The sequence below is a fragment of the Coregonus clupeaformis genome, chromosome 19 (assembly GCF_020615455.1).
Source record: "Coregonus clupeaformis isolate EN_2021a chromosome 19, ASM2061545v1, whole genome shotgun sequence".
NCBI lineage: Eukaryota > Metazoa > Chordata > Actinopteri > Salmoniformes > Salmonidae > Coregonus > Coregonus clupeaformis.
Window position 1 is genome coordinate 11,545,031 of NC_059210.1, and position 24,844 is coordinate 11,569,874.

The 24,844-nt window shown below is 41.3% G+C and overlaps 1 protein-coding gene across 6 annotated transcripts in view; it reads right to left on the minus strand.

Moving 5' to 3' along the window:
- Positions 1 to 24,181, minus strand: part of LOC121531645 (anoctamin-1) — a 92,036-nt gene extending 67,855 nt beyond the window's left edge. For 5 of the 6 annotated variants that reach the window (XM_041836996.2, XM_041836993.2, XM_041836995.2 and 2 more), the window contains exon 1: positions 1,166 to 1,367. In XM_041836996.2, coding sequence (XP_041692930.1) covers positions 1,166 to 1,309 — 144 coding nt within the window. In that variant the 5' untranslated portion in view covers positions 1,310 to 1,367. Of the gene's footprint in view, positions 1 to 1,165; positions 1,368 to 11,436; positions 11,622 to 24,034 lie in introns of those variants that run through there. The other variant, XM_041836994.2, reaches the window with a different exon arrangement.
- Positions 24,182 to 24,844: the final 663 nt, after the last annotated feature.

The window sequence follows — 24,844 nt, forward strand, 5'->3', positions numbered from 1 at the left end:
GACTGCCTCCAGCTCAGATTGCAAGGTTGCTGATGATAGCCTACCATATGCCTGCACTCGATTGGTTGTTGCTTAATATCAAGAGTTGAGAAATAATTAGCCTACAGTAGCAATGGAAAACTAGGATCTTCCTCTTTTTAACAGTGGACATCAAAACTCTGTTGCATGTAGAAATATTGCGCAATGAGTGGGCGTATAAGAACACATGTTTGATCCTCAACACGGGGACCCCTCAGGGGTGCGTGCTTAGTCCCCTCCTGTACTCCCTGTTCACCCACGACCGCGTGGCCAAGCACGACTCCAACACCATCATTAAGTTTGCTGACGACACAACAGTGGTAGGCCTGATCACCGACAACAATGTGACATCCTATAGGGAGGAGGTCAGAGACCTGGCAGTGTGGTGCCAGGACAACAACCTCTCCCTCAATGTGACAAATAAAATGTGATTTGATGAGCTGTGATTGTGATCTCTCGCTGCGCAACAGGTGATATTCTGCTCAAACTAGGCTCTGTATGAAAATACACACGAGCCAATTTAATTCCCTATAGACTGATAATCATGACTGGTCACATTTATTTTCAGCGGCTGACTGCCTAACAGCCTAATTTGCAATTTGCATTTATGATAGGCCATATCAGCTATTCATTTTTGTAAATGATTTGGTCAGACGGGCCCCTCGAGAACACCCCGCCCCCTCTGTGCTGAGACTAACTCCGCGCCTTGGAACAAGACAGTAAAACGTGTCAGACGTCTACAGCAGATACTTGTTCTGTTTTTAGCCTACATGATAATTATCTCTCTACAAACTGCCAAACCAGGTCAAGCCATTTCTCAACTATATTGAGATAAAAACCTGGCAAAAAAGTTATAAAGGATGGATTAACAAAAGGCAGAATATATGTATTCAGGCTATTACTTAACCAACTTGATGTGTAAGTAGGTTTTTAAACTACATTTACACTCAACAAACATACTTCCACCTATTATTTTCCAACAAATCAAACTTTAAAAGCAAGTGAAATAACTGCCAAACTTATCTTTACTATAAAAACAAACTGTTATGTGATGAAGCTTTCCCCCTGAGATATTTAGTCTCAGTCTCCTAGTATGTAAACCCATTATATAAATCCATACATACTGTATCTTCGTCATTCCACTCACCTGAAATTTGCCGTGAAAAATCACATCCTTTAAGAAGTGCCTGTGCTTGCTAGCTGTAGCTGCTGCGTCATGAAGCAGTGAAGTCCCTGAACTCTCTGGTGTTTCTCCTGCCATCTTCCCATCACTAGGCGAACGCTGCCACATACTACTGCTATTAAATAGAGCTCTCTCTCTCTCTGGCTTTTCCTGTCTCTCTTTCTCTCTCCCGCTCTCTCTGTCACCGTCCACAGGGTTGAACCAAGCCCAAGGTCTTGCTGCTACAAGACCTAGTACTTGTTACTCGAGAAGAGTCTGAGATGCCAAGTAGCTAATATTAGACTTGATCTGAACGCGACAAGGTGCCCTCTCATTTCCCAATCTCTCATTACATATCAAAGCTATAGCAGATATTCCCATCTTTTTCAGGGTCTGCTAGTCATTCAGAGGTCAAGGTTAAGCTGCGTTTCATTTCATTAGAACGTAAACATTGGTCCAACCAATACAAACATTCCCCTGAGAGGGTCCTCAGCGAGAGAATGTGTCATCGCAACACAGAGATGGTGCACCACTTCAGATGTGGCACTGGATAAGCGGTATTGAACAAGGGGGGATTAAACACTTCTAATGCATATTCATAAGATCAGTTGGAGTAATAGAAACATCTACACAAAATATTACAGTGATTAACGATGTCAATTAGTTATTGTGTTTTCAAGTGAAATTTTAAGTAAATTCCAACAGGTGGGGGCAACAACCCCACAATAAGTAGGGATTGATTGATGCTCAATGTTAAATTCTAATTTTTCTACCATCACATCTAAGCCAACATGACACCAATGTCGATTAAACTTTGCAAATGACCTTTATTGGAGTTACACAACACACTCCCCGCCTCTCGTCATGATCCGTTCAGCCATTACCGAGAACCACATACCAGATTTTATGTCAGGGTCGTTAGCATTAGGAAAAAATAAAATGTATTGTGACCACCTAGCTCAAATTCTTGACGTCTGATTAAAACGAGACTATAGCATCCATACGGTGACCATCGGACTTAACATTTGTTGGAATGAATACGTTTGTAGGTGCAACAGTTTTGATTAAATGTATAATTTATCGCTCTCACGTGCCAATAGAGAATCACCGTTGCACTACTTTTTTGTAGCATTTCTGACAATGCTAACATCTTTTTCTGCCTAATCTACAAGTTTTAAAACACGGTCCAAAGTACTTGGGTTGCTGCGCAACTGGTAGCCAGATAGTAGTAGGCTTGTTCTAGAGAACCCAAGGGAACCCAATACATTTTGTCTTATCCCAAGGGTTTTCAGCCACTACAATGTTTTTAGAAATGTTAACAAATTAATAAAAAATGAAAAGCTGAAAAATCTTGAGTCAATAAGTATTCGACCCCTTTGTTATGGTAAGCCTAAATAAGTTCAGGAGTAAAAATGTGCTTAACAAGTCACATAATAAGTTGCATAGACTGACTCTGTGTGCAATAATAGTGTTTAACATGATTTTTGAATGACTACCTCATCTCTGTACCCCACACATACAGATCAATTATCTGTAAGGTCTCTCAGTCAAGCAGGGAATTTCAAACACAGATTCAACCACAAAGACCAGGGAGGTTTTCCAATGCCTCGCAAAGAAGGGCACCTATTGGTAGATTAATGTTTTTTTTGTATCAGACTTAAAATCCCTTTGAACATGGTGAAGTTATTAATTACACTTTGGATGGTGTATGAATACACCCAGTCACTATTAAGATACAGGCATCCTTCCTATCTCAGTTGCCGGAGAGGAAGGAAACCACTCAGGGATTTCACCATGAGGCCAATAGTGACTTTAAAACAGTTACAGAGTTTAATGGCTGTGATAGGAGAAAACTGAGGATGGATCAACAACATTGTAGTTACTCCACAATACTAACCTAAATGACAGAGTGAAAAGAAGGAAGCCTGTACATACTAAAAATATTCCAAAACATGCATCCTATTTGCAATAAAGCAATAAAGTAAAACTGCAAAACAATGTGGCAAAAAAATCAGCTGTACAGTTGAAGTCGGAAGTTTACATACACCTTAGCCAAATACATTTAAACTCAGTTTTTCACAATTCCTGACTTTTAATCCTAGTAAAAATTCCCTGTCTTAGGTCAGTTAGGATCACCACTTTATTTTAAGAATGTGAAATGTCAATGATTTATTTCAGCTTTTTATTTCTTTCATCACATTCCCAGTGGGTCAGAAGTTTACATACACTCAATTAGTATTTGGTAGCATTGCCTTTAAATTGTTTAACTTGGGTCAAACGTTTCGGGTTGCCTTCCACAAGCTTCCCACAATAATTTGTGTGAATTTTGGCCCATTCCTCCTGACAGAGCTGGTGTAACTGAGTCAGGTTTGTAGGCCTCCTTGCTCGCACACGCTTTTTCAGTTCTGCCCACACATTTTCTATAGGATTGAGGTCAGGGCTTTGTGATGGCCACTCCCATACCTTGACTTTGTTGTCCTTAAGCCATTTTGCCACAACTTTGGAAGTATGCTTGGGGTCATTGTCCATTTGGAAGACCAATTTGTGACCAAGCTTTAACTTCCTGACTGATGTCTTGAGATGTTGCTTCAATATATCCACATAATTTTCCTTCCTCATGATGCCATCTATTTAGTGAAGTGCACAAGTCCCTCCTGCAGCAAAGCACCCCCACAGCATGATGCTGCCACCCCGGTGCTTCACGGTTGGGATGGTGTTCTTCGGCTGGCAAGCGTCCCCCTTTTTCCTCCAAACATAATGACGGTCATTATGGCCAAACAGTTCTATTTTTGTTTCATCAGACCAGAGGACATTTCTCCAAAAAGTACAATGTTTGTCCCCATGTGCAGTTGCAAACCGTAGTCTGGCTTTTTTATGGTGGTTTTGGAGCAGTGGCTTCTTCCTTGCTGAGAGGCCTTTCAGGTTATGTCGATATAGGACTCGTTTTACTGTGGATATAGAAAATGTTGTACCTGTTTCCTCCAGCATCTTCACAAGGTCCTTTGCTGTTGTTCTGAGATTGAATTGCACTTTTTGCACCAAAGTACGTTCATCTCTAGGAGACTGAACGCGTCTCCTTCCTGAGCGTATGACGGCTGCGTGGTCCCATGGTGTTTATACTTGCATACTATTGTTTGTACAGATGAACGTGGTACCTCCAGGCATTTGGAAATAGCTCCCAAGGATGAACCAGACTTGTGGAGGTCTACAATTTGTTTTCTGAGGTCTTGGCTGATTTCTTTTGATTTTACCATGATGTCAAGCAAAGAGGCACTGAGTTTGAAGGTAGGCCTTGAAATACATCCACAGGTACACCTCCAATTGACTCAAATGATGTCAATTAGCCTATCAGAAGCTTCTAAAGCCATGACATAATTTTCTGGAATTTTCCAAGCTGTTTAAAGGCACAGTCAACTTAGTGTATGTAAACATCTGACCCACTGGAATTGTGATACAGTGAATTATAAGTGAAATAATCTGTCTGTAAAGAATTGTTGGAAAAATTACTTGTGTCATGCACAAAGTAGATGTCCTAACCGACTTGACAAAACTATAGTTTGTTAACAAGAAATTTGTGGAGTGGTTGAAAAACGAGTTTTAATGACTCCAACCTAAGTGTATGTAAACTTCCGACTTCAACTGTATGTCCTGAATACAAAGTGTTATGTCTTTGCAAGACTTGAAAATGGTTGTCTAGCAATGATCAACAACGAATTTGACAGAGCTTGAAGGAGTTAAATAATGTGCAAATATTGTACAATCCAGTTGTGCATAGCTCTTAGAGACTTACCCAGAAAGACTCTCAGCTGTAATCTCTGCCGAAGGTGATTCTAACATGTATTGACTCAGGGGTGTGAATACTTATGTCAATTAGATATTTCTGTATTTCAAGATCAGGGGTGTATTTATTCCGCCGATTCTGTTGAAAAAAAGTTGATTAAACGGAAGCAAACGGAACGAAACGGGGATAAACATACCTGAATTTGTCCAATAGAAACTCTCGTTTGCAACTGTTGGACTAATGATTACACCCAAGATCAGCTAGATGCAGGCAAGAGTGTGCAAGGCGGTTTTGAATGTGTCACTGTCTGTCCATATGTCACTGTCTGTCCATATGTCACTGTCTGTCCATATGTCACTGTCTGTCCATATGTCACTGTCTGTCCATATGTCACTGTCTGTCCATATGTCACTGTCTGTTGCCTCAAATGTTAATGTAGACCTGTTTGCACCTACGTTGTAAACTTTCCTTCATAGGCTAGGTTGGAGCAATCTCATGATGGTTATAGGGAAAATTTGAGTATAATGTAGTAGCCTAAATCTATCGCTGTTACATTGAACTGGGTGAATGGAATATGAATGACAGTCATCCAATATGCTGTAATAGAAATAAGGCCATGCTCATTCAAATAAAATTGTCCTCCCTCATCTTTAAATGGCACCGACCGACACTGCTCTGAAGAGTATGAATTAGGCTGTTTGAGGAGGTTTGAATCCTAAGCAACCTGCCTCAAATCAAATCCAATCAAATGTATTGGTCACATACACATGCTTAGCAGATGTTATTGCGAGTGTAGCGAAATGCTTGTGCTTCTAGTTCCGACAGTGCAGTAATATCTAGCAAGTAATATCTAACAGTTCCACGACATCTAATACACACAAATCTAAGTAAAGGAATGGAATAAGAATATATAAATAAATGGATGAGCAATGTCATTGTCAGCGGGGCATAGTCTAAGATGCAATAGATAGTATAGAATACAGTATATACATATGAGACGGGTAATGCAAGATATGTAAACATTATTACGATAGTATAGAATACAGTATATACATATGAGACGGGTAATGTAAGATATGTAAACATTTTTACGATAGTATAGAATACAGTATATACATATCAGACGGGTAATGAAAGATATGTAAACATTATTACGATAGTATAGAATACAATATATACATATGAGACGAGTAATGCAAGATATGTAAACATTATTAAAGTGGCATTATTAAAGTGACTAGTGTTCCATTTATTAAAGTGGCCAGTGATTTTCAAGTCTGTATGTAGGCAGCAGCGCCTCTGTGCTAGTGATGGCTGTTTAACAGTCTGATGGCCTTGAGATAGAAGCTGGTTTTCAGTCTCTTGGTCCCAGCTTTGATCCACCTGTACTGTCCTCGCCTTCTGGATGATAGCGGAGTGAACAGGCAGTGGCTCGGGTGGTAGTTTTCCTTGATTATCTTTTTGGCCTTCCTGTGACATCGGGTGCTGTAGGTGTCCTGGAGGGCAGACCGCACCACCCTCTGGAGAGCCCTGCGGTTGTGGGCGGTGCAGTTGCTGTACCAGGCGGTGATACAGCCCGACAGGATGCTCTCAATTGCGCACCTGTAAAAGTTTGTGAGGGTTTTAGGTGACAGGCTAAATTTCTTCAGCCTCCTGAGGTTGAAGAGACACTGTTGCGCCTTCTTCACCACACTGTCTGTGTGGGTGGACCATTTCAGTTTGTCAGTGATATGTACGCCGAGGAACTTAAAACTTTCCACCTTCTCCGCTGCTGTCCCATCGATGTGGATAGGGGGGTACTCCCTCTGCTGTTTCCTGAAGTCCACGATCATCTCCTTTGTTTTGTTGACGTTGAGTGAGAGGTTATTTTCCTGACACCACACTCCGAGAGCCCTCACCTCCTCCCTGTAGGCTGTCTCATTTTTGTTGGTAATCAAGCCTACTACTGTTGTGTCGTCTGCAAACTTGATGATTGAGTTGGAGGCGTGCATGGCTACGCAGTCATGGGTGAACAGGGAGTACAGGAGGGGGCTGAGGACAAACCCTTGTGGGGCCCCAGTGTTGAGGATCAGTGAAGTGGAGATGTTGTTTCCTACCTTCACCACCTGGGGGCGGCCCGTCAGGAAGTCCAAGACCCAATTGCACAGGGCGGGATTGAAACCCAGGGCCTCAAGCTTAATGATGAGCTTGGATGGTACTATGGTGTTGAATGCTGAGCTATAGTCAATGAACAGCATTCTTACATAGGTATTCCTCTTGTCCAGATGGGATAGGGCAGTGTGCAGTGTGATGGCGATTGCATCGTCTGTGGACCTATTGGGGCGGTAAGCAAATTGAACTGGGTCTAGGGTGACAGGTAAGGTGGAGCTGAAATGATCCTTGACTAGTCTCTCAAAGCACTTCATGATGACAGAAGTGAGTGCTATGGGGCGATAGTCATTAGTTCAGTTACCTTTGCATTCTTGGGTACAGGAACAATGGTGGCCATCTTGAAGCATGTGGGGACAGCAGACTGGGATAGGGAGAGATTGAATATGTCCGTAAACAAACCAGCCAGCTGGTCTGCGCATGCTCTGAGGACGCGGCTAGGAATGCCGCCTGGGCCGGCAGCCTTGCAAGGGTTAACACGTTTAAATGTCTTAATCACGTCAGCCACGGAGAAGGAGAGCCCACAGTTCTTGGTAGCTGGCCACGTCGGTGGCACTGTGTTATCCTCAAAGCGGGTAAAGAACTTGTTTAGCTTGTCTGACAGCAAGACGTCGATGACCGCAACGTGGCTTGTTTTCCTAATGTAGTCCGTGATTGTTTGTAAACCCTGCCAAATACGTCTCATATCTGAGCCATTGAATTGCAACTCCACTTTGTCTCGATATTGACGTTTTGCCTGTTTGATTGCCTTGCGAAGGGGCGACCACTCTATTTGAATTCTGCCATATTCCCCGTCACCTTGCCATGGTTAAATGCGGTGGTTTGTGCTTTCAGTTTTTCCCGAAGGCTGCCATCTGTCCACAGTTTCTGGTTAGGGTAGGGTTTAATAGTCACAGTGGGTACGACATCTCCTATACACTTCCTTATAAACCCACTCACTGAATCAGCGTATACGTCTATATTATTCTCAGAGGCTACCCGGAACATATCCCAGTCCGTGTGATCAAATCAATCTTGTGTGGATTCCGATTTGTCAGACCAGCATTGAATAGTCCTTAGCATGGGTGCTTCCTGTTTGAGTTTCTGCCTATAGGAAGGGAGGAACAAATGTAGTCGTGGTCAGATTTGCCGAAAGGAGGTTGGGGAAGGGCCTTGTATGCATAGTGGAAATTAGTGTAGCAGTGATCTAGTGTTTTTCCAGCGCGAGTGCTACAGTCAATATGCTGACAGAATTTAGGTAGCCTTTTTCTCAAATGTGCTTTGTTACAATCCCCAGCTACAACAAATGCAGCCTCAGGATATATGGTTTCCTGTTTGCATAAAGTCCAGTGAAGTTCCTTGAGGGCCGTCGTGGTATCGGCTTGAGGGGGGATATACAATAGACCAACACAGCTACTGCAATAGGTCAAAGCTGTGTGCTGGAAAACCTTGGTAGAGCATGGGTGAAGTAGGCACTGTGGTGCTGGTGAATGTCCTTTATTTTTCAGTTTCAGACCAACGCCCACTTCGCACTTAAAACATATATTTTTTGTTTCTAATTTAACCTTTATTTTGACAGGGAGTCATGCTGAGACCAAGGTCTCTTTTACAGATGAGCCTTGTTATTACAAAAACAAATTAAGGTTAGTAATAGAAGATAGCCAACAAAAGTAAAACTATATTTGTCAACTACTAGTTAATAGCCACAACAACAACAAAAAATCTGGACTGAATGTTAAAATGTTGTGACATTGCATAACTCAGAAAAATAGCATCCAGGGACGATTTATTTTTAGCTACTAAAAACGTGAAACAAATACACAGCTAACTAATAAACATAACAAGAGCAGCCTTGTAAACCAGCGAGTGGTCCCAGAGGAAAACATGTCTCAGTCTGCTCCACGCAGGAAGCTGAGGCAAAGTTCACTTCTCACAGGTCTAGGGAACATAAGGATGTGGTCAGATCACCCCAATGTTTAGTGTTACTGTATACAGCTATCCCAGGACACTCCCCATTACTCCAAGCTGAGTGCTGTATACAGCTAGGAAAGTCCTTACAGCTAGCCTAGGACATTACTGTATACTGCTAGCCTAGGACATTACTGTATACTGCTAGCCTAGGACATTACTGTATACAGCTAGACTATTACATTACTGTATACTGCTAGACTAGGACATTACTGTATACTGCTAGCCTAGGACATTACTGTATACTGCTAGACTAGGACATTACTGTATACTGCTAGACTAGGACATTACTGTATACTGCTAGACTAGGACATTACTGTATACTGCTAGCCTAGGACATTACTGTATACTGCTAGACTAGGACATTACTGTATACTGCTAGCCTAGGACATTACTGTATACTGCTAGCCTAGGACATTACTGTATACTGCTAGCCTAGGACATTACTGTATACTGCTAGCCTAGGACATTACTGTATACTGCTAGCCTAGGACATTACTGTATACTGCTAGCCTAGGACATTACTGTATACTGCTAGCCTAGGACATTACTGTATACTGCTAGCCTATGACATTACTGTATACTGCTAGACTAGGACATTACTGTATACTGCTAGACTAGGACATTACTGTATACTGCTAGCCTAGGACATTACTGTATACTGCTAGCCTAGGACATTACTGTATACTGCTAGCCTAGGACATTACTGTATACAGCTAGCCTAGGACATTACTGTATACAGCTAGACTAGGACATTACTGTATACTGCTAACCTAGGACATTACTGTATACAGCTAGCCTAGGACATTACTGTATACTGCTAGCCTAGGACATTACTGTATACTGCTAGCCTAGGACATTACTGTATACAGCTAGACTATTACATTACTGTATACAGCTAGACTATTACATTACTGTATACAGCTAGACTAGGACATTACTGTATACTGATAGACTAGGACATTACTGTATACAGTAATGGGGCGGCAGGTAGCTTAGTGGGTAAGAGCGTTGTGCCAGTAACCGAAAGGTCGCTGGTTCTAATCCCAGAGCTGACTAGGTGAAAAATCTGTCGATGTGCCCTTAAGCAAGGCACTTAACCCTAATTGCTCATGTAAGTCGCTCTGGAAAAGAGCGTCTGCTAAATGACTAAAATGTAAATGTAAATGTATTACATTACTGTATACAGCTAGCCTAAGACATTACTGTATACAGCTAGCATAGGACATAATATGATTACAATATTTTAGCTGGTAACGTAACTGATTACAGTTTTTTATAATCTGATGACATGTAACTGATTACATGTAATCGGTTACTCCCCAACCCTGCCAATACATTTTCTCAATGATGACCATAAAAAGTCTACCAAACTACCTGTAGGCCAAACAACTAATTAACTTCAGCCAGCATTTCCCAAATGGCTTGTTACGGAACTGTTCCATGTCTACATCAACCCAAAATATCCAACACCTAGCAGACATCGTTTCACGTTATATCAGTCAGTTAAGAGTGGTACGTATGCAGACAGAGTAGAGAAATATGTAGATTATAGCTAAGACAGCTGAGACAGAATGTATTTCCTAGATCAGCACTCCTACTCTGAGATGCTTGATACATACGGCCCCAGAACAAAAGCAAACAAACAATGAGGTATCCTCACTGTGATCTAAATTTGAGATTGGGCACACTAATCAATTATAATATATAATATATGCCATTTATTTTTATATATTTTTACCCTTTATTTTCTTTTTCAAATTTGGGATTACGATCTTGTCTCATCACCGCAACATGCTCAGGAGAGGCGTAGGTCGAGTCATGCATCCCCCGAAACATGACCCGCCAAACCGCGCTTCTTATACCCGCTCGCTTAACCCGGAAGCCAGCTGCACCAATGTGTTGGAGGAAACACCGTTCAACTGACGACCGAAGTCAGCCTGCAGGCACCCGGCCTGCCACAAGGAGTCGCTAGAGTGCGATGAGCCAAGTAAAACCCTTCCCTAACCCGGACGACGCTGGGCCAATTGTGCGCTGCCCTATGGGACTCCCGGTCACGGCCGGATCAAACCCCAGGCTGTAGTGACGCTGCAACACTGCCATGACCGCTGCGCCACTCGGGAGGCCAAGCGTGCATACATTTTTTACTTATGGGTTGTCCTGGGAATCAAACCCACTATGCTGATGTTGCCACTGCCAGCGCCATGCTCTACCAACTCAACTACAGAGGACCACCGAGGGTATTTTCCACTGTCAACACTGGCTTTACTGTACTGCTACTTTCTTTCCAGGAATCACATGTTTTGCATGCTGCTACAGTATGCTATGTGCTATGGACTTTGATTTGCCAGTTGCTGAAAACTAAAGGTGACCGACTTACTATGGAATCCGGCTGGACATAGCCTATGTCCTCGATGCCCTTGATATTGATGATATCCACCTCTTTCTCTTTGCCAGGGACGGGTGTGGACCTCTCATTCCTCTCCATGGCTTCTCCAGACTGCTGACCAGGCTCTCGGAGAGGGTCTTCCGATGGGTTTAGGTCCTGGGTCAGGTGGGCTCTACCTGGGAAGACAAACAGCAAGGTGCACCTCTCAAGTCTCAACACATCCATTCTGGGTTGGTTGAAAAGTACCATAGATGATGAAAAAGCTATTCCGTAGGCTATAAAATAGGCCTATATGAGTTCAAATGTATAGGTACATATAATATATGTAAATGTTTCCAGTGCATATCTTTTATACATTGTATATTGTATATCTTAAACCTGTTGTGACTGTGGTAAATTTAAACCAGTGGTATTCAAACTATTTCAGCGGGGACCCCATTTTTCCGCCAGAACCTAATTATTTTCTTCAGAAATTCTGGCGACCCCACCCCACACAACCTTAAAATGGGTAAATTTAGATTTTAACATCAACAAATAACCTTACATTTTTTCATCTCTCTTAACAAAATTATGAGAATCAATAAATACATTTACTCAACTTTTCAAATTATCTTTCTCAAAAACGTTTGTATATTGCCCCATAAAATAATCTGTACTTGTTCCCCAATAAAAATTATAAGAATTTGGGCAACCCCACTTCAATTTCCCCGCCACCGCACTTGGGGTCATGACCCTGACTTTGAATACCACTGTTCTAAGTGTCATGACTTGCCCTCATGGGCTGAGGATCAAAGATGCTGGCTAGGCAAAGGTTTGAACACCCCCTGTCCTGGGGGCCAATTTTATGACCGGTCGTAAATACCGTGCAGACTTTCTCTTCCTTGCCATGAAGTATTTGGAGACAGGACACCTTTGTTAACACAGAGATTCAACACAGAGATTCTTCCCGCCAAAACTCCAACATCCAAAAGTGAATAATGAAACAATATTTCTACCACAAAGAATGTGGGAAATGGTCGGTGGGGACTTAAAGAACAATCACGTCGAATTCGTTACTATGTTGTGATGTCATTAAAGACTGTGGAACAACATAACTGTATCTCTAGGGGTGTACACTTCCCAGTTATGAGGTTTGCATCTAATTGTTGCATTAAATGAATGATTAAGTATAATAATACTTAATAACAATGTGATTTTAGCATTCTAGATGAGATGATCGTTTTCCATATTGACTTGTTCTCAGTCAGTGGCCACGCCCAGATGAGCACAAACATGATGAAATGCCCCCTTTTCCTACTGAAGTATAAAACCCTCGTGACGAAATTTACCTCAGACCAAGCAGATTATGGTATAAGCCGGATGTTGCAAATGGTTGAATTTCTATTAGACCAGGAAGCGTGAAGCTGAAGCTACACGGCTTAAAATGGATGACACTCTACAGACCAGCAGAGATGCAGCGCGAGCTGAATATGGCAAAATTGTTAAACTCTACAGACCAGCCGACATGCAGCGCAAGCTGAATATGGCAAAATGGTTAAACTCTACAGACCAGCCGACATGCAGCGCGAGCTGAATATGGCAAAATGGTTAAACTCTACAGACCAGCCGACATGCAGCGCGAGCTGAATATGGCAAAATGGTTAAACTCTACAGATCAGCCGACGTGCAGCGCGAGCTGAATATGGCAAAATGGTTAAACTCTACAGACCAGCCGACGTGCAGCGCGAGCTGAATATGGCAAAATGGTTAAACTCTACAGACCAGCCGATGTGCAGCGCGAGCTGAATATGGCAAAATGGTTAAACTCTACAGACCAGCCGACGTGCAGCGCGAGCTGAATATGGCAAAATGGTTAAACTCTACAGACCAGCCGACGTGCAGCGCGAGCTAAATATGGCAAAATGGTTAAACTCTACAGACCAGCCGACGTGCAGCGCGAGCTGAATATGGCAAAATGGTTAAACTCTACAGACCAGCCGACATGCAGCGCGAGCTTAATATGGCAAAATGGTTAAACTCTACAGACCAGCCGACATGCAGCGCGAGCTGAATATGGCAAAATGGCGAAACTCTGAAACTCTCAATCTCTACATGAGGTGAAGAAGAAGACAATGCACTAGACCTTATCATCTCAGTCTGCAGCTGGCATGTATAGTCGTCTAGAGAACTTTCACTAAAGACAAGAGTTGGGAAGGACAATCCCTCTCAGACAACCGTTGGTACAAAAGTACTATTCTAACAGATCAACTCTACGAACTACAGGGTACGCTGAAGTATCCAGTCTAACCACCACTACGACCAGAAACTCTACCAATGACATTGGGATCTCTGGTGGGCAAACTCAACTATCGAGGGCAGCTACAAGTAAATACATGTTGCATTTCTAATACAAATGAGCAATGATTAGGGTTCTAAGCATTTGTATTTCTGTGAGTGTAGTTTACAAAGTAACAACAATAGTTTGAATCTCTGTCTCTCACTTCCATCCTGACCCTCCTTCTACCCAAGCATGCATGCTATTGTTCATCCAGTCCACTAGGGACCTGTTCTCATTGTATTACGTTAGTAATCAATAACCTATGTGTGTGTGTGTTTGTATTCTGTGTTATTATTTAGTTAGCTAGTAAATAAATAATTAAGCCAATTTGTGTATTGCTGATTCATCAATAAGGTTAGTGTTCTTACAGGTTCAAGGATTATGCGACGTTCAGAATGAGACTGATAAGAGATAATTATTTAATAAGTGACTGTTATCGATATATAATATATATCTTCTAAGAGTTTAATTCGGGAGATGGTAACTCGTTAAACAACTTCTTCCGTGGTGCCCCAAATTCCTAATTAGTTATTTGTTACATGATTAATTTAATCGAGTGACAATTAAACGTAGTTAGTTGATTCAATAAATAACAGTCACCATTTTAATAAAAGTCACGTCTCGACATAAGCCATTAGCCCACACTCAGCTTGCATAGGGGATCTAGGAGGACCATAGACTTAGATAGACATGGCATCATTGTCTCTGTTCCATTATAGCATCTGTGAGAGCACAGGTAGCACCATTGAGACCTTCTCCATTTTTAAGTAGTCAATTTTGTTATTCTATTACTTCTATGACTTGGTAATCAAACTGAAGTGTGCATACTGCCACCTGGAGTGTCTTGTTTGAACAGGTATAAAGCCAAGGTTGGCGAATTACTGCCACCTGCAGTTGTGGAATGTTTGCTCACAAGTATAATTCATTGACTGATCCCTTCTGGTGACCTGGATGGAATTAAGTGATCCTTCCCCATAGGAAGTCCCACCAAGTTTAAAGCGCTAAAATTGGCTTTTGGGCTCTAGAGTCCTCTAGCTATCTCTATGAGAAGGACTGCAGAAAGTTCTCCATCATGAGTTTCTGGTTTCAGGCCTTATGGATCAAAATAGCTCACGTGAGTAAATCAACATTGATGCCTGGTAATACATGTGGTTACATTTCCCTTCTATGGAACAGACTGCAAAGTACCATGTGAAAATAATGCATTTCCCCCAGACTGCAAAGTCCTATATGAAAATATTAAATAATGAATGTATTTATTTCTAATACAAAATCACACAAAATGTAGATCTTGATAATTTTGCTAAGGTTGACCTAAATTATTACTGTGTGAGGGAGTCGGAGAATACCTTTAGCCAACATATCACAGAAATAATCTGGTACATGAATGTGCATGAATATCAAATAATGATATACTGGCAAAATAATATAAATGAACAAATTCTGGAAAAACATTCATCACCTTTAAGAAAGGTCTTTCATCCCCCCTTACGCTTGTGTAATCCACATCTATGTAAGAACAGAATATCTAAAAGTGTAAAGTGTTTGTTTTCCATGGTCATCCAACTAAAGCTTCCAAAAGCAACATTTATATCTGTGAAATCATCCCTCTTGATCTCCCTGCTAGCTGCCCAGGCAGGCCAGGGACTGAAGGAGATAAGGAGATGACATCTGAGAGTTTGCAACTGAGAATTGTTTATTTTTTAGACATACTGCACTATGTGAATTGCTCCTTGGACTCTGTTGAACTTATCCCGGATGGTGCTTATCCTCCACTCAAAGGGAAAATGTGCGTGCATCTTCACTAACATAAGCTACTGTCCAGCTGGTCTCCATCTAGTCCCTGACTATCTCTGACTCGGTGCTCACTTCTGTGCAACTTGAATTCCCTGTTAGCTTTAAAACATCGGGATTCCATCCAGTTGTGTGTTTGGCAGTTTAAATAAGCAGACCCAAGGATTAGAAGGAGTCTCCGTGGGAATCATAAAAAAAGAAAAAAAAGGAACTTCCTCTTGTTCTAATATTAGAATGGTCTCTGTGGAATTTGGACACACTACACTTCAATTCATATCAAGTTGCCTGTTGGTCACTATATCTACACAGGATACTACAAAACGGTCTATAGGTCAATATATCTACACAGGATACTACAAAACTGTATATAGGTCAATATATCGACACAGGATACTACAAAACTGTCTATAGGTCAATATATCGACACAGGATACTACAAAACTGTATATAGGTCAATATATCGACACAGGATACTACAAAACTGTCTATAGGTCAATATATCTACACAGGATACTACAAAACTGTCTATAGGTCAATATATCGACACAGGATACTACAAAACTGTATATAGGTCAATATATTGACACAGGATACTACAAAACGGTCTATAGGTCAATATATCGACACAGGATCCAACAAAACTGTCTATAGGTCAATATATTGACACAGGATACTACAAAACTGTCTATAGGTCAATATATTGACACAGGATACTACAAAACTGTATATAGGTCAATATATTGACACAGGATACTACAAAACTGTCTATAGGTCAATATATCGACACAGGATACTACAAAACTGTCTATAGGTCAATATATTGACACAGGATACTACAAAACTGTCTATAGGTCAATATATCGACACAGGATCCAACAAAACTGTATATAGGTCAATATATCGACACAGGATCCAACAAAACTGTCTATAGGTCAATATATTGACACAGGATACTACAAAACTGTCTATAGGTCAATATATCTACACAGGATCCTACAAAACGGTCTATAGGTCAATATATCTACACAGGATACCACTAAACTGTTGCATAAAAGAGAAACCAAAGTAGTGTGAATTCACAATATATGTTCAATAACCTAATGAAAATAAAATACATGTAATATTGAATTTATAAATCAGTATAAAGGAGATATAATGATAAATATAATGGGTCCACAAACACACACACACATCTAATGTACTTGTCGTATACATTGTATGCAAGTAAACTTAATAAATGGCTAAATATTGCTAAATGTTGGTGTTGTTCTGATAATATAATTATGTTATAGGTTATCTAAAAAATATTCAACATGATTTTACATAAGCAATAGACTACGTTGACAAATATTCTTCGTAATAAAATTTGTAAATTCATTGTCATCATTAATTCTTACTATTTATTTTGTTGTTGTGCCCGGTCCCATTCTCATCCATTCCGTGCTTCCTGAACTCTAAGAACTATCTCTTCAACTCTAACTGAAACTACTCAACTCTAAAGTAAAGTTCTAAAACTCACACAGTCCTAAAAGGACACCAGTTTTCTGTTTTACCTGCTTTGTAAAAGTTTGACTCTAACTTACTCAGAGAGAAAAAAGGATGAAAATAAATAAAATAAGGTTAAAAAAAATGCTCAAAACCCAAAACATGCTTATTCAGCAGAAATCAGTATTACACTCAAAAGAGGTGCAGTGTTAGATCTCCAAGACCAGATCCAATTAGAACTACCTTGCAAACTCAACGGACCACAACAATCTTTGTGGACAGAGTCAAGTCTTTCCTCCCACAACCCAAACTAGCTACCGGCCACATCGGGGAGGCGAGATAGGAACAATTACATTGGACTAGAGATGACATTTCAGCGGCCCTTAGGGTCATCAAATATGTGTGATGGTCAGATATAGTGTACTGTTAACCTCTATCCAGTACAGTCAGAATCTGATAGACCACCACACTGCACCTTGTCCTATCACTGCACCTTGTCCGATCACTGCACCTTGTCCTATCACTGCACCTTGTCCTATCACTGCACCTTGTCCTATCACTGCACCTTGTCCGATCACTGCACCTTGTCCGATCACTGCACCTTGTCCGATCACTGCACCTTGTCCGATCACTGCACCTTGTCCTATCACTGCACCTTGTCCGATCACTGCACCTTGTCCGATCACTGCACCTTGTCCTATCACTGCACCTTGTCCTATCACTGCACCTTGTCCGATCACTGCACCTTGTCCGATCACTGCACCTTGTCCGATCACTGCACCTTGTCCGATCACTGCACCTTGTCCGATCACTGCACCTTGTCCGATCACTGCACCTTGTCCGATCACTGCACCTTGTCCTATCACTGCACCTTGTCCTATCACTGCACCTTGTCCGATCACTGCACCTTGTCCTATCACTGCACCTTGTCCTATCACTGCACCTTGTCCGATACATTTTATACTAATAACGGCACTATACTGCATTTACACTATGTACAACACTGTACCTGTATATGCTGTATTTGTCATGGCAGCATCCCTTCCTCTTAATGTATAGATCAATTGTACACCATCACTAAATCACCTATAAAATCAAATCAAATCAAATGTTATTTGCCACATGCGCCGAATACAACCTTACAGTGAAATGCTTACTTACAAGCCCTTTACCAACAATGCAGTTTTAAGAAAAATAAATGTTAAGTAAAAAATAGATAAGTAAAAAATTTAAAAAGAAGAAAAATAGAAAGATAACAAATAATTAAAGAGCAGCAGTAAAATAACAGTAGCGAGGCTATATACAGGGGGTACCGATACAGAGTCAATGTGCGGGGGCACAGGTTAGTCGAGGTAATTGAGGTAATATGTACATGTGGGTAGAGGTAAAGTATTTATATAGTATATGCTGTATGTTGACCTTGTGTCTGTATTCTGTCTGTGTGATGTCTGTGTGATTAACTATTGCTGGCAGCACCCATTCACTAAGTCACATTTCGGGTATGTGCAAATGTACTTGGTGAATAAAGTGATTCTAAACCTGGTTCCTCTAGGTGTCTTCCTTCTAAGAAGTTTTCTTCCTTCTAGGAAGCACAGTATTTGGGGTCTACGTTACTGTAAAAGCACTTTGTGACAACTGCTGATGGAAAAAGGGTTTTATAAATTTGATTGATTGACTCGATGGGACAGCATATAGGTCATAGGACAACCTTACAAGTGAAAGTGACCCCAGTGTGTTGACACTACAAGGACACTGTCTTTCATCCTACATCCCAAAACGCATCTACCACATGACGGCCCCCAAGGCAGGGAGTGGAAGGGTGGTGTAGCAGTGAATCCTTCTAGGGACCCTGTGCTAATGACATTGCAGATTTCAGGGGCCCTACAGGTAAACTAGTATGTGATGTGCGTAAACACATAGCAATTCCATAGCAGATTTCGACTTAAGGAATCTGAATGAACTTACGCAGTGTAACCAATCAAAATATATAAAATGCACGTTGACAGCACATGCCTATAGGGCCCAGACCTAATGACATTTACGTCATTTAGCAGACACTCTTATCCAGAGCGACTTACATTATTTATTTATTTTCATACCCCCTGTGGGAATCGAACCCACAACCCTGGCGTTGCAAACGCCATGCTCTATCAACTGAGCTCCCTCCCTGCCGGCCCTGCCTCCCCTACCCTGGACGACGCTGGGCCAATTGCGCGCCGCCCCATGGGTCTCCTGGTCACGGCCGGCTACGACAGAGCCTGGATTCGAACCAGGATCTCTAGTGGCACAGCTAGCACTGCGCCACTCAGGAGACACTTCAGATTTTAGGGAGGCCCTTGAGCTTTAGAAAATGTCTAATGTGTGAGCACATACAGTATTAGCCAAACTGCACAGTAATTATTAAAGTAACTGTCCAGTGTTTCAAGATTTCTATTAAATATGATCTATAATTACTTACAATATGAGTGAAATAGTTTTCCTTCCCAACATTTTATTTAAGTGTTAAAAAGCAGCTTTTATCTGTGTTGGAATGGTGTGGGGGCATGCCCCAACAACAGAATGGTGTGGGAATATAACGGTCATTAAAAAAATTCATGTGAGTTGACCGATAATTGGCCAGCTCATCCTCCTCATGAGTATGACATTATCCCCTATGAGGAAATAGCAAGCATTTTTGAAACGGTCTGTTTAAGATACAACTTTTAGGAGGGGTTTTTGAGGTGTTTTTTCTCCAATTTATGCTTTGGCCACAAATACAGGTATAGGATGAGTCAGCAACATTATTTAGGTATGAGTTAACAGAATATTAACTTTTAAAAATGAGATTTTCACTGGACAGAACATTAACACAGTGGTCACAAACCAAGGGTCGCAGCCCCATGTGGGGTCGTCTGATACGAAAATAATGTCCCGGAAGAATTACCTAAATCCGGAGAGAGAAAAAATATACATACAAAGATATATATATATATTATAATATCGTCGTTGTATCAAAATTATTGTAATGTGGTTAACCTTAAAATTCTACATGAAAATGATTCAAATCTAAAAGATACAATTCAACCAGAGAGCGCCCTTAGATCATGGTAAAAGGCTGCACCTGACCATTGCACTTGAATCATTCCCAAGGTGAATGGTTAGGCCCCGTTAAGCCTTGAAACCACACACTATTGCAGAGACTTTGATATTACCGGCCACAATTGATATGATGAAAACAATGTGTGTGGAGGCAGAGGCACAGAAACTCACATCAATACCTTTGTCAGATAACACTGTTAAACGAATAATGTATGCTATTGCTAGCAATCAAAAGGAAACTCTGACTAAACGATTAAAAAACTCCCCAGCTTATGCTATCCAAATGGACATTAGCTGTGAGTTCCGAGATGCCCATGCATTGAATTTTGTCCGCTATACATGTCGGGGGATGCTATTCACGAGGACATATTGTTCTGTCTCACGATTCCCGAGCATGCAACTGCACATGGGGATGTTCAGTGTGCTGCGTGGCTATATTGACCAAAAACAGATTCCATGGGATCGACTAGTGGGCTTTTGCACAGATGGGGCTCCATCTATGGTGGGATGGCGGGCAGGCCTCTGCACTCTGGTTATGAATGTGTCTCCCTCTGCCATATGGACGCATTGTATGATACACCGAGAGCAACTGGCGGCAAAAGAGCTGAGCACAGAACTCAGAGATATACTGCAGCAGGTAACTTTGATTGTAAACTACATCAAACCACATCCACTGTGCGCACGCCTGTTCGCAAAACTATGTGGAGATATGGGATCAGAGCATGACAATGCTCTATTTCACACCAAGGTTTGGTGGTTATCGAGGGGGAGTGTTGGAAAGATTTTTCGCATTGAGAGAAGAATTGTTGTCATTCACAATGGATGTAAAAATAACAAACTTGGTTGACTTTCTGTGTAATGAAAATAAAATGTCTCCTTGCCTATGTAACAGACATATTTGGGAAACTGAACGAACTGAACACAAGCATGCAGGAGAAATAGAAAAACATTCTACAGATGAGTGACCGAATCAGTGGATTCAGAGGAAATAATTCTTATTGGAGTCTTTCAAAAGCGAACCATGTCCGCTTCCCTTGGCTGTGCATGTTTCTAACAGAAGACAGCATCTGTAAATGTCCCACACGATCGATGACTGATCACCTTCAACGCTTGGAAGAGCACTTTGGGACCTACTTCCCAATCCGTTTGACTGTGACCCTGGTTCAATTGTCATGCCGGTAAGTGAAATCGAACAGCTGATCCAGATGTCATGTGACTGAATGCATTCACGGGTCACTACTGAGGAGTTTTGGTTCCTGACTCAAAGGGAATACCCTGCAGTCTCCCTCTGAGCATTAATGCCGCGTTCAAAACAACTGGGAACTTGAAACTGGGAACTCGGAAATCTCCGACTTCCAACATCAGTGCGTTCAAGACAACTGGGAACTCTGAAATAAATGAGCTCCGACTGGGACTTTTTTTTAACGGTCATCCAACTCGGAATTCCAACTCAGGAACTTGGGCCTCTTTCTTGAGCTTCCGACTTTGCGACCTGAAAATCACTGACGTCATGATTTGACCTCGTATTTTTCAGAGTCCACAGTTGTCTTGAAAGCACCATCAGTGCTCTCGTCCATATATGTATATATTCTTAATTCATTCTTAATTAATTCCTTACTTAGATTTGTGTGTATTGGGTATATGTTGTGAAATTGTTAGATATTACTTGTTAGATATTACTGCACTGTCGGAGCTAGAAGCGCAAGCATTTTGCTACACCTGCAATAACATCTGCTAAACACGTGTATGTGACCAATAAAATTTGATTTGCATTAAAACCAAATATCGATGCAGGTTGGATGTGACAGCAGAGATGAGGTGCGCACTGTCGACCACGCCCCCTGACTTTGAGAACATCTGACGCGACATGCGTCAAGCACACCCATCTCATTAGTGGTGGTGCGTTAAGACACATTATGTCAGACTAATTTGCAATTGACTGGCATGGCCCCACATTAAAAGTATGTGATGGTGAGTTGAGAAGACAATCATAAATACTGTTAAAATGTTTTTAAATTGACTGCCATAGCCCCAAATAAAAAAAGTAAACATTGGCTGTTATTACATAATTATTTTTCACATGGTTGGCATCGCAATAATTTTCAGATATCAAAATGGGGTCATGGGACAAAAAAGCTTGCGAACCCCTGCCTTAACAAGAAGAATTAGTGTAAAACCAAATCAAAATGCAAATCAAAATGCTATCAAACAACAGTTCACAAAAGGGGGTCTTCTTGTCATGAGATAAACCAAATACATTTATCAGTTACGCAAGTCTCACACTTACAGGGTGGATAGCCTCGGCCTACAATAACAACCTGATAGGCTGTGATGACCGAACACACAATGCATGCAGCATTGACAAGATGACCTTCTGACAGCCTTGCAAAGTGCACACTGACCTGACTGACAAGGACAGGTGAGGGTTCCACGACAGGGAAAACTCTTCTCTCACTCCTGGATTAGCACACCTGACACCCTAGAATCAGAATGGGTTCCCCTCCTCGAGCTCAGCTATCATTACTAAATCATATCCAGACAATAGGAAAAGTAAAGGGGACGTTGTGGTCACTCTGCTATCAGGCATTGCTTTGGCCGGAAACAATGCGCTCTGAGTCAGTCAGTGTAACTTAGAACTGACCTTTGTAGCTCCCTATTTTAAACTGTCAACGGGATGTTGACCAAATAATATACTCACATTTTGTACAGCTGCACTGTAACGGAAAACTGTAAATTATACAGTAATTTGGGGTATTATCAACAGTAAAATACTCTGAAACGTTTTACTGCAGAATACTGTCATTTATGGTGCATTGTGGGAAAACGTTAAGGGCAGGGAAAGAATCCTGTCTTTCTAATGGTACTGTGTAATTCCATCCCACAGAATACAGTACCTATCTTTAGAAAGCCGAAAACCTTTTGACCATTAGTGAGTTGTTTCTGGCTCATAAATGTTTTGAGGCGTGCCTTGTAAGAGGCTGTATTTGTTGCACCCGTGAGTGAGAATGCTGTACCAATTCCATTCCTATGTGGTTATAGTGCCCGTCAATTTAAAGTGTATAGGGACAAGTCTTAAACCTTAATGGTTGAGCATTTTGCCATGTCCTTTTGGTCTGTTTTGCCCAGTAGTCGCTGCAAGTTTGGAACCCTTTGTTAAGGCCTCTAGATGTGCAAGTGATATAAAACACCAAATATTCATTAATATACTGTAATGAGTAAACACTTTACCTAGCAGCCAACCTGCTTGCACCAATCCCTTGTAATTACAGTATAATTCAGTCCATTTAACGGTATTGTACTGTGTCATTACAAAGTACTTGCTTTGATATCGTATTTATATTACAGTAGGTGTACATAATTGTACTTGCCACCGAGCTGCCTGTAAACTTAAGCTACTGTCTAATTCACAGTAACCCTTTAACAATTTGTGTAGCCTAGTTTCATGTCTGTACAGTACAACAAAACTTTGTTAACGCTCGACAAGACTCAAAACTATAACGTTATCAGCAGCACTCTCTGCCTCTCATCTTGCCGAGTCTGACCGTCCACATCGCTGCAGCAGGTAAACCTGCTCTCTTTACAGTTTAAGTTAAAGAAGCAAGAAACCAAAGTAATGAACTAGTTCACAGCATTTTATATCAGAATCCTAATTTAAAACGTATTAATTCACAAAACTATAGAAATAGATACACATCTCGTTGTATGTTTATTACATCGTTATTACGCATAGATATTAAAGGATGTTATTGTCCTGCGTGAGAAATTGAGATGGCATGTATCATTTTGAAATATGCATTTAAACATTCAAAATAATAGTTTGCTGTGACAAGGCTAGTCATTGCTTCAACATCCCCACCGAACCACAGATATGTCCACTGAACAACATAATATAGAGATGTATCAGCAACTTTTTACCTGCAATGGATGAAATAGTGTAAGGATGTCCTGTCCAACCTGCTGATACTGCTTACAGGTAATTTAAATCCACAAGGACTAAGCAGCCATCCTCTCGTTGTTCCGTGGACAGTCAGCGCACTGCGCTCTTGTCAACCAGTGTCATAAGCGCACGAGCCCTCCTTCCTCGAGTCGCGCGGAAAGTGTTCAGGCAGAGGTATGCCTGAATATCTATGTCTGAGGCAGTCCCTGTGCCGTTGACGTCTCAGCCCTATTTCTAATTGTGTAGACCAAATATGATCAAGGTGCCAAACAAGCCCAACTCAATAATTCGATTTTGCCAATACATTTGCCAACCCATCTAGGTTTTGATCCATATGCAAGAGACATCCTACTTCACTTGATTCTGTTTGCGGGCATTATTATCTGTTCCACGAATAACGCAACTAACTATGATAGCCTAACCAATCCACTTAATAGCTAGGTACTCCACCATGTAACATTTTAAAAGGTGCACTGCAAGCAAATATGAGCAGTGCCTGTGGTATTTAGATATACAATATATCTTAGTCTGTAGTAAATATGGTGCACCCTACAAGAGAACCCTGACATAACCCTCACCTTTGGCTTTGATACCTCAACCTTTGTTGTGATAGAATCAACTACTTGCAAAAACACTTTTTAGTCATGCATTATGATAACAATCAGATGGTAGCCTAATCACCAAATGCTATGGCTTGAAGGTTGTCCTGTTTGGAGAGAATCTCGCTTGTTTACTGCTGTGAGTTCACATCAAATGCTAAGCTAGAGCTTTTCTTTACCTGACCAGGT